Here is an 11,437-nt window from a genome sequence, read left to right as displayed (position 1 = left end):
TTGTTAGCTACACAGTAAAATAATTAACAGCAGAATCAAATAAACAACCCATAATGATAAATTCAAGATCATCAATTTAAGCTTCAAACAACATAATCATCTAAGATCCATGACCCAAGAATACTAGAGTTTTTAGCTACTCATAATCATACAAAAATCAATAATAAAAGTTTTAAACATAATATTAACAAGCAAATAGAAGAAATTTTAGAAGAACTCTTTGAATCATTTCTCCAAGATGTTGTTCTTCTTCTCCTTTCTTAGCTCCAAGATGAAGCTCCTCCTTCTTCTATGGCTTTTTCTCCCTCAAAATCTGATTTTTCCCTCAATAATGGAGCTTTACTTTATGTAAGTTGAGTGGATCCTCTCAGATTTCCCATTTTGCCCCCAAATAATTGATTTCCCAGACAGGACTAGCGCTGGAGCGCATGACCAATGCACATCCCGCGCATATCAAGTTTCTTTCTGTCCAAATCACTGAACTAGCGCGGGAGCGCATGACCAGCGCATGACCATCACATGACCCGCGCTAGTGGGGTTTTCTCTTGTTAAGATGTTGCTGCTCAACTTTTCGTTATTTGATTACATTTTTCACTTGATTACCATCATAAATCCTCATTTGTTTATTGAACTCCTGTGAGACATTAAAGTCATGATTAGAGCCAATTTTTTGCATTATTTGAACATTTACAATAGTAAACCATCCTTAAGTTGAGCTAAAACATAGGCTATATTAAATAATTTAGCCTATTATCAACCTGGTCGGACGTCCACAACCGGTACCAGGAGAAGATCAGGGCCGAGGATGACCAGTTGGGAGCCCCTTCAGGCTCTCACTCTAAATGCAGTAGAAGTACCATAAAAGGGTCTAATGGGGTCTTTTTAATGAGATGGGGTCACGTTTTAAAAGTTAGAAAATAGGAGCCCCGACTGAATCTGCGGTCGCATATATGACCGCATAACTGATATGCGACCCACAAAAGGGACCGCAAAATTGCCCTCAAAACTTGAACATTCTGCCTGGGTATGCAACAAAAATGCAGTCTGCATACCTGTTCTATGGTCGCATAATGCACTACAAAACTACCCCTCGCAAAAATTCCAAGGAGGTTATGTGATGACTATGTGGCCGGCATATCCATTACGCGATCGCATAATTTGGGCACATAGTTGTCCTAAAATTAGCCAATATTCTGCCTCACTCTGCGACAGTTATGCGGCCCACATTACTATTATGCGGTCGCATAATGGGCCGCAGAAATGTGCTTTTCTGAAAAATATTTTTCTTTAACATTTTAATGCACAGATCAATCTGAAAGGTCTGAACTAACTTTCTAACACATATTCCTAACTTGGTACTACGGAATCTCGGGTTTTTGAGTAGAAATTTCATAGGGCCTTACATCGTCCCGCACGTAAGATCATTCGTCCTCGAATGAGGAACAAGATTCACTTATCAGTAACTTATGCAATTTCAGCCTCATACCACATACCAACAGCCCCCAAATTTGGCTAACTCCCTAAATTTCCAGAAAGTTTGCCAGAGTTTCTTTTGTATTTAGGCCTATCCACCTACCAGAGGGCCCTAGAAACAAACCCGAATAGAACATACTATCACGCCCAAAAATACGAGGAGCGCGACCGGCGCTCAACCGAGTAAACCCGACTGAGCAAGCCTGTTAGGTATCATTCTACCCAAACTAATTTATGATTAAATAGGAGATGGACTCCATTAATCATATTTAGTAAGTATTTCATTAGCAACATCCATTTCATTTCCATTAGTATCGTACATCATAATTATCGAAATGTTACAAGTTTTATAAATCTTTGCCAAACATCAATATTTCTACTTTAATTCCAATACCCGACACTACCCACAACCTGTCTACGGATCCTCTAAACACAACTGAAGAGTAATGTAATATGGAAATGCCGGTAACAAGGCTCCGGTTATACCTCAAATACAAAGTACATGATGAATAGATGAAACAGGACCCCGAAAGAAGTTGGGCTCACCAAGACAGCTGAAAGGATGATGCGGCACTAGCTGCGACCAACACTGCCTATAATAGAAACACCTACATCCATTTAAAGACGTAGCGCCCCCAGCAAAAGGGACGTTAGTTCCATCGAATAACACTAGTATGTTTAACTAAACACCATTAAATTTGAAAGAACTTTCATACACAAATAAGGAAATCACAGGTATCACTCCAAAGCTTTAAACGATCACAACATTATCAACAAGAAAGAATTACACAACCTTCACATCATGTTTCCATAGCCTTTAGTTGGGCATTTCATACTGGTCCACATTGTTCACATTACCACCGCTATCTTGAGCGGAGTCCGATCTTGACCCGATCGACTAGGCCATCTCTCGGAGACGTTACTAATATTCTATTCACACTTTCCAGTTTCAATCATCAATGCATAACCACCATGTGTATATGTCATGGCGTCCGATCACGGCCCGATTGGCTAGGCCGTCTTACTGAGGAGTTACCATTTTCCATTATTCATCTCACTCCAATCTTTGGTTATACATGTATTAGTTTACCGGCACTTGGGGCCACAATTTTCACATTCCACAATTCACGTTTCACATTGTTCCCATTTTCAACATTCGGTTTGTAATTCAAGAGACTATGGCACACAAGAGCAAATAAGGTTGTAGGCATAGATGAGACTTCATGTAAATGGCACAACAACGAATTTCAATTTCAATCTAAGGTCTAAGCATTTCGATACATGATTCATAGTCCTTGCACCTTTTCAAATTATCAAGAATAGCACGTTGATCAATTTGAGACGAAGTTTCCACACATATAAGGTTGCATCACCAAGTCAAGTGAAATAGCAATCAATACAACAATTCAATTTAATCTTACTGTACTGACATGACCAACGATGAAGCTCAATTTCTAAAAGACGGGGTTTTAGCCATACATACCTCAATAAAGCTTTCCTTATTCCTAAAAAAATTTCAGAACTTTTAGCACTTCGATCTATTGTGTAAGAATTAAAAATTAAACCGAGAATTAGAGATGAGATTGAGATTCTAGCTTTTTTTTAGCATACTATGAAACACTAAAGGTGCATTGTGATCTTAGGCCCTTTTGAGAAAAATTTCTATCATTTTATACCCCTCTTGTTTTCTTTTTACTTCACTACCTCCCAATATTCTATAGTGTGATATGCATGCAAGATATTCATTCTTATACCCATGAATTACTTCACTAGTGATCCCTTATTGCTAAGCATAGGAACAAGAGCTGAGGTAATGAAATCTTACCTCTTGGAATGAAGATTTAGGTGCCCTCACTTGATTATCTTCAAAGATTTGGCAAGGTTTCATGGAGTAATTTGATGGGAAGCACTTCCCTCTCTATGACCCTCTCTCTCTCTCTAAAAGCATCAGGAAATATGCTCAAAATGAGCTATAACACCGAATATATCGATAAGGGGTCGGGTTTAAAATTTAGAAAATTGGAGCCCCGAGCTAGGTCTGCGATCGCATTTCCGATCGCAAAGTGTAAATGCGGCCCACATAATGGACCGCAAAAGTGTTCCCAAAATCTGAACATTATGTCTGGGTAAGAGGCAGAAATGCGGTCCGCATACCTGTTCTGCGGTCGCATAATGCACCGCATAACTGCTCCTTACAAAATCCTAAGGAAATTATGCGACGACTATATGGTCCGCATATCGGTTATACGATCGCATAATGGACCGCATATTTAACCTCAAATTTGACCAACACACTGACTCACTTTGCGGCGATTATGCGATCCACATACCTGATATGCGACCACAAAATCGCATTTTCTGGAAAACATTATTTCTTGACTTTTTATAGCATAGATCAGTCCAAAAAGGTACGCCTATTACATGCTCCATCTCTAACACATGATCCTAATTTCAACTACGAGCTTTTGGGTTTACGGTGGAAATTTTTCACGGGGCCTAACATCCTCCCCCACTCAAGATCATTCGTCCTCGAATGAGGATCAAGGTTCGCTTATTAGTGATCTCTATGCAACCTACTGCTTACATACTATTAGTCTCCAAATTTGTTCAACTACATGAATTTCCGAAAATTTCGCCAGAGTTTCCTTTGTATCTAGGCCTTATCCACATGTTAGAGAGCCCCAGATCATATCCTAACAGCATAACCATATTTCATAAATGTAACATAACTTGTACAATCATCAACCATGGCCGTATAGGCAACATTTTCCCAAAAAGGGGACAGATTTACAAAGATCAAGTCTAAAGATAAGAGTTCATAGGAGCTAAATGCATAAAAGCTATTACATGACTATTCAAACAAATGTGGATGCTTCCTTTTCATTTCATCCTCGGCTTCCCAAGTGGCTTCCTCAACTTGCTGGTTCTGCCATAATACATTCATGGATGCAATTTCCTTATTTCTCAATTTCCGAACCTGCCTATCAAGAATGGCAACTGGAACTTCTTCATGTGACAGTTCTTCATTTACCTCCATAGTTTCAACTGGCACAATAGTGGACGGATCTCCCACTACCTTCCTCAACAAGGACACATGAAAGACCGGGAGTACTAATGACATTTCGGGTGGTAGCTCGAGCTTGTATGCCACCTGACCAATCCTTTGAATGATTCTGTATGGTCTGATATACCTCGCACTCAATTTTCCCTTCTTTCCAAATGGCATGATGCCCTTCATAGGGGAAACCTTAAGAAATACCCAATCATCTTCTTTGAACTCTAAATCTCTGCGACACATATCCGAATAGGATTTTTTGCGACTCTGAGCAGTTTTCAATCTCTCCTTAATAATCTGTACTTTCTCCATGGGCTGATGCACGAGGTCCGGCCTATCAATTCCGCTTCTCCAACCTCGAACCACCCAATGGGAGACCTACATCTCCTACCATATAGTGCTTCAAATTGTGCCATCTGGATACTAGCGTGGAAGCTGTTGTTGTAAGCAAATTCTATGAGTGGCAAATGGTCATCCCAACTACCCTTGAAATCAAGAGTATAAGCGCGCAACATGTCTTCAAGCATATGAATCGTCCGCTCTGCTTGACCATCAGTTTGTGGATGAAAAGTTGTGCTAAGATTTACCTGTGTACCCAAACACCGCTGAAACTTCTTCCAAAAGTTGGCTGTGAACTGAGCCCCTCGACCTGAAATGATTGAGACTAGAGTGCCATGTAACCTGACTATTTCTTTGATATACAATTGGGCATACCGTTCCGTTATGTTGGTAGGATTTGACTTGCTGATAATTCAGACATTTTGCCACAAAGTCCGCCACATCTTTCTTCATGTTATTCTACCAATAAATTTCCTTGAGATCATGATACATTTTCGTGGAATATGGGTGCACGGAATACCTGGAAGTGTGAGCTTCTGCCATGATCCTTTCCCGAAGACCGTCGATATCAGAAACACATAGGCGGTCTTGGTACCGTAGGGTATTATCATTCATGCCAAAGTAAAAAGCTGTGGTTTTGTGTTTTAGAATCCCCTCTTTAAGTTGTCCTAACAATGGATCCACAAATTGCTTCTTTTTCACCTCTACCACAAGCAATGATTCATCCCTATTCCTCACAATTACCCCTCTTTCATTAGAGCTCGCAAGGCAAACTCCCAAACTAGCCAACTGGTGAACCTCCTTGGCCAATGACCTCTGATGGGCCTCCAAATGAGCTAAACTTCCAATGGATTTTCGACTAAGTGTATCTGCTACAACATTAGCCTTTCTCGAGTGATAGAGAATATCAATGTCATAGTACTTGAGTAACTCTAGCCATCTTCTTTGACTCAGATTCAACTCTTTCTGCTTGAAAATAAATTGAAGGCTCTTATGATTCGTAAATACATCCACATGGACCCCATACAAATAATGTCGCCAAATCTTTAGTGCAAAAACCACTACTGCCAGCTCTAAGTCATGGGTTGGATAGTTCTTCTCATGATTCTTGAGTTGCCTAGAAGCATAGGTTATAACCTTGTTGTGTTGCATTAACACACACCCAAGCCCGACTCCCGAAGCATCGCAATACACTAAAAACCCCTCTGTACCCTCTAGCAGGGCTAACACTGGTGCTATTGTCAATCTTGACTTCAATTCTTGGAAACTCTTTTCACAAGCATCGGAACACTGGAATTTAACTACTTTCTGCGTCAATTTAGTCAATGGAGAGGCAAGAGTAGGAAACCCCTTCACAAACCTCATATAGTACCCAGCCAAGCCTAAGAAACTGCGAATCTCAGTTGGAGTGGTAGGTCTAGGCCAATTGTTCACTGCTGCAATCTTTTGAGGATCAACCATAATTCCTTCCCTAGAAATGATATGGCCCAAGAACACGACAGATTCAAGCCAGAATTCACATTTCGAAAATTTTGCATACAAATGATGTTGCTGAAGTGTCTGCAAAACTGCCCTGAGATGGGCATCATGGTCCTCCCAACTTCGGGAATACACAAGGATATCATCAATAAACACTGTCACAAAGGAGTCTAGAAAGGGCTTAAAGACTTGATTCATAAGATCCATAAAAGTTGTCGGGGCATTTGTTAGCCCAAAAGACATTACCATAAATTCAAAGTGCCCATACGAGTTCTGAAGGTTGTTTTTGGAATATCCTACTCCCTTATCTTCAATTGATGGTAACCGGACCGCAAGTCAATCTTTGAGAAACATGTAGCACCTTGCAATTGATCAAATAAGTCATCTATTCTTGGCAGAGGATATTTGTTTTTGATTGTGAACTTGTTGAGTTGCCGGTAGTCAATACACATCTGTAGCGATCCATCTTTCTTTCTTACAAACAAGACCGGTGTGCCCCATGGAGACACACTCGGCCAGATGAAACCCTCCCCTAGCAAATACTTCAATTGTTCCTTTAGCTCTTTCAATTCTGTCGGTGCCATTCTGTAAGGTGGAATTGATATAGGTTGCGTGCCTGGTATCACATCAATCCCAAAATCAATCTCCCTGTCCGGTGGAATCCCAGGGAGTCCATCTGGAAGGACGTCCAGAAATTCATTCACAACAGGTACAGACTCAAGGCTAAGCGCCTCGGCATTGGTGTTCGTGACCCGAACTAGATAATAGATACACCCCTTCTTGATCATCTTCGCGGTCTTAAGGTAGGAAATAAACCGACCTCTAGGCACTACATTATCTCCTTCCATTTAATAATGGGCTTATTAGGAAATTCAAGCCTAATGGTTCTAGTCCGACAATCAAGTTTGGCAAAGCATGAATAAAGCCAATCCATTCCCATTATTACATCAAAGTCGACCATCCCTAACTCAATAAGATCGGTCGCGGTATCTCTACCCCGTATTGTAACAACACATCCCCTATAAACCCGAGCAGCTGTAATAGACTCACCAACTGGGGTAGACACCAAAAAGGGCTCATGAACCTGATTCGGCTCTATATCAAATCCCATTGAAACAAAAGGGGTAACATAGGACAGGGTGAAACCAGGGTCAATAAGTGCATACACATTATGAGTTCGGACAGCCTGAATACCTGTAACAACATCTGGAGAAGCCTCTGTAGTCTGGCGACCACTCATAGCATAAAACTGGTTGGGTCCTATCGAACTCTACGCACCACCCCTAGCTGCACAACACCCTGCGGGTGCTGGGGTACCTCGAGCTGCGGAGGGGGCTGAAGATATAGCAGTTGCCTGGTTGGATGACTGAGTTGTGCCCCTACCCGCTCCCTGATGGGATGCACGATAATATCTCTGAATATGACCCCTTATCCCACATCCATAGTATATAGGTAAGTCTTGATAGCGAGTCCCTAAGTGCATCTTCCCGTACCTGGGGCACGGGGACCTCTACTGCTGCTGGAACCTCTCTCCTGACCCACCCCACTGATGGGATCCCCTGCTGCCCTAATCGGGCCTGAAACGACTACACTGCTACCGGCTGTGCCCTGGTGGCGGTGCACAGGCTGAAGACTGTACAATAGACTGGGAAGGCCCTGATGATCCTCCCTTGAAAGCTGATCTTCCCCCAACTAGTGACTCTCCCATATTGCCCGTAGATCGGGCCTCGCTACTACCCTCTCTCTCCATTCTGTTCTTTAATTTACAGTTCTCTATGGCATGAGAAAATGCTACCATCTTCCAATAATTCATGTCGGAATTCAATGCAGCTGTAGAAGACTCATTAATGGTCAAGGAATTAAGGCCCTGAACAAACCGGCACACCTTGGCCTCCATTGTGGGCAACATATGAATGGCATACTTGGACAAGCGAGCAAACTCCATGTGGTACTCCCACACACGTCTGTTATCTTGCCTCAAATTTTCAAACTTTGTCGAATGAGCTGCCTTTGTCCCAGCGGGTAGGAAATGATCAATAAAGGCATCAGCGAACTCGCTCCACCTCGTCGGAGGGCGCCCCTCCTCTCGGGAATCCTTCCACAACTCAAACCATGAATAGGCCACCCCTTTCAAGCGGTAGGAAGCCAACTCTACTCCTTCTGTCTCAGTTGCACGCATAACCCTTAGGGTCTTGTGCATCTCATCAATAAAATCCTGAGGTTCCTCTTCTGGTGTGGCACCTGTAAACACCGGAGGGTCTAACAGAAGAAATCTGTTCACTCTGAAACTAGTAGAATCCCCTTGTTAGCTTGATGAACTAGGCGCAACATTCGACCTCTGGGCTTGGGAGGCCACTAGCTGGGTCAACATCTGAATAGCTCCCCTAAGACCCCCATCCGAAATACCAGAACCGGAAGTTGGAGCTGGAGGCAGAACATGGGTATCAACGGGAGGCATGGTGGTACCCTCCACAGGTGTGGGAACTGGGGTAGTTTGCTTTGTAGTAGAAGAATCAGGCAGAGCGATAGCAGGGTGGCTACCCTCATCCACAGTATCAAGTAGTGAATCATCAGCCACTCCTGAGGTGGCATTGGCTACTTGGCAAATTCTCGCTTTCTTCTTAGGTTCCATTTACTGAAAGATAGAACATTTCACTAATTAGAGAGGGACAGCTTCACCGCACGATCCAGAATATCAAAGAAAGGTGTTATTCCTAAATGCCCAAGTAGCCTCTAACTTATAGATGTGGTCGACTACACACCGATAAGAAGGACTCTACTAGACACGGCTCCGAGACATCATAGGACACTTCAAAACATTAGGCTCTGATACAAAGTTTGTCACACCCCAAAATTCGAGGAGCACGACCGGCGCTCAACCGAGTAAACCCGACTTAGTAAGCCTGTTAGATTTCATTCTACCCAAACTAATTCATGATTAAATAGGAGATGGACTCCATTAATCATATTTAGTAAGTATTTCATTAACAACTTCCATTTCATTTCCATTAGCAGCTTACATCATAATTATCGAAATATTACAAGTTTTATAAATCTTTGCCAAACTTCAATATTTCTACTTTAATTCCAATACCCGACACTACCCACAACCTGTCTACGGATCCTCTAAACACAACTGAAGAGTAATGTAATATGGAAATGCCGGTAACAAGGCTCCAGCTATACCTCAAATACAAAGTACATGATGAATAGATGAAACAGGACCCCGAAAGAAGTTGGTCTCACCAAATCAGCTGAAAGGATGATGCGGCACTAGCTGCGACCAACACTGCCTATAATAGAAACACCTACATCCATTTAAAGACGTAGCGCCCCAGCAAAAGGGACGTTAGTTCCATCGAATAGCACTAGTATGTATAAATAAACACCATCAAATTTGAAAGAACTTTCATACACAAATAAGGAAATCACAGGCATCACTCCAAAGCTTTAAACGATCACAACATTATCAACAAGAAAGAATTACACAACCTTCACATCATGTTTCCATAGCCTTTAGTTGGGCATTTCATACTGTTCCACATCGTTCACATTACCATCGCTATCTTGAATGAAGTCCGATCTCTACCCGATCGGCTAGGTCATCTCCCCGATACGTTAACAATATTATATTCACACTTTCCAGTTTCAATCATCAATGCATAACCGCCATGTGTATATGTCATAGCGTCCGATCACAGCCCGATCGGGTAGGCTACCTTACCTAGGCGTTACCATTTTCCATTATTCATCTCACTCCAATCCTTGGTTACACATGTATTAGTTTACCGACACTTGAGGCCACAATTTTCACATTCCACAATTCACGTTTCACATTGTTCCTATTTTCAACATTAGGTTTGTAATTCAACAAAGTATGGCACACAAGAACAAATAAGGTTGTAGGCGTAGATGAGACTTCATGTAAATGGCACAACAACGCACTTCAATTTTAATCTGAACTTTGAGCATTTCGATACATGATTCATAGTCATTGCACCTTTTCAAATTATCAAGAATAGCACGTTGATCAATTTGATACGCCACTTCCACGCATATAAGGTTGCATCACCATGTCAAGTGAAATAGCAATCAACACAACAATTCAAATTTAATCTTACCGTACTCACACGACCAACGATGAAGCTCAATTTCTAAAAGACGGGGTTTTAACCGTACATACCTCAATAAAGCTTTCCTTATTCCTTACAAAATTCCAGAACTTTTAGCACTTCGATCTATTGTGTAAGAATTACAAATTAAACCGAGAAATAGAGACGAGATTGAGATTCTAGCTTGTTTTGAGCATATTATCAAACACTAAAGGTGCATTGTGATCTTAGGCCCTTTGAGAGAAATTTCTATCATTTTATACCCCTCTTGCTTTCTTTTTAGTTCACTACCTCCCAATATTCTATGGTGTGATATGCATGCAAGAAATTCATTCTTATAGCCATGAATTACTTCACTAGTGATCCTTTATTGCTAAGCATAGGAACAAGAGCTGAGGTAATGAAATCTTACCTCTAGGGATGAAGATTTAGGTGCCCTCACTTGATTATCTTCAAATATTTGGCAAGGTTTCATGGAGTAATTTGATGGGAAGCACTTCCCTCTCTATGACCCTCTCTCTCTCTCTAAAAGCATCAGGAAATATGCTCAAAATGAGCTATAACACCGAATATATCGATAAGGGGTCGGGTTTAAAATTTAGAAAATTGGAGCCCCAAGTCAGGTATGTGATCGCAAAGTGGAAATGCGGCCCGCATAATGTACCGCAAAAGTGTTCCCAAAATCTGAACATTATGTCTGGGTATGTAGCAGAAATGCGGTCCGCATACCCATTATGCGGTCGCATAATGCATCGCAGAACTGCTCCTTACAAAATCCCAAGGAAATTATGCGATGACTATGCGGTCCGCATATCAGTTATGCGATCGCATAAGGGACCACACATTTAACCTCAAATTTGACAAACACACTGACTCACTTTGTGGCGATTATGCGGTCCGCATTCTTGACTACAAAATCGCATTTTATGGAAGACATTATTTCTTGACTTTTTATATCATAGATCAGTCAAAAAGGCCC

General features: G+C 41.6%; 1 protein-coding gene across 1 annotated transcript; it reads right to left on the bottom strand.

The window, feature by feature from the left end:
* Positions 1-4,324: 4,324 nt before the first annotated feature.
* Positions 4,325-7,586, bottom strand: LOC138875288 (uncharacterized). Its single transcript, XM_070154111.1, has 5 exons — positions 7,397-7,586; positions 6,873-7,022; positions 6,079-6,501; positions 4,885-5,177; positions 4,325-4,795 (listed from the first exon to the last, which is right to left on the bottom strand). Exons 1-5 carry the CDS (start codon positions 7,584-7,586, stop codon positions 4,325-4,327), a joined length of 1,527 nt encoding a protein of 508 aa, XP_070010212.1.
* Positions 7,587-11,437: the final 3,851 nt, after the last annotated feature.

Source organism: Nicotiana sylvestris, chromosome 8 (assembly GCF_000393655.2).
Source record: "Nicotiana sylvestris chromosome 8, ASM39365v2, whole genome shotgun sequence".
In the NCBI taxonomy this organism is placed as follows: Eukaryota; Viridiplantae; Streptophyta; class Magnoliopsida; order Solanales; family Solanaceae; genus Nicotiana; species Nicotiana sylvestris.
This window is presented reverse-complemented; position numbering and strand designations above follow the sequence as displayed.

Excerpts from the sequence above, each read along its gene's own strand:
- LOC138875288 (XM_070154111.1), bottom strand. The coding sequence starts at position 7,586 with ATGAGTGGTCGCCAGACTACAGAGGCTTCTCCAGATGTTGTTACAGGT. Across the intron at positions 7,023-7,396 it reads TTTGGTGTCTACCCCAGTTG|ATGGACTCCCTGGGATTCCA; the intron begins GTGAGTCTATTA and ends ACGTCCTTCCAG. Across the intron at positions 6,502-6,872 it reads GAAGTATTTGCTAGGGGAGG|TGTTTATTGATGATATCCTT; the intron begins GTTTCATCTGGC and ends CCTTTGTGACAG.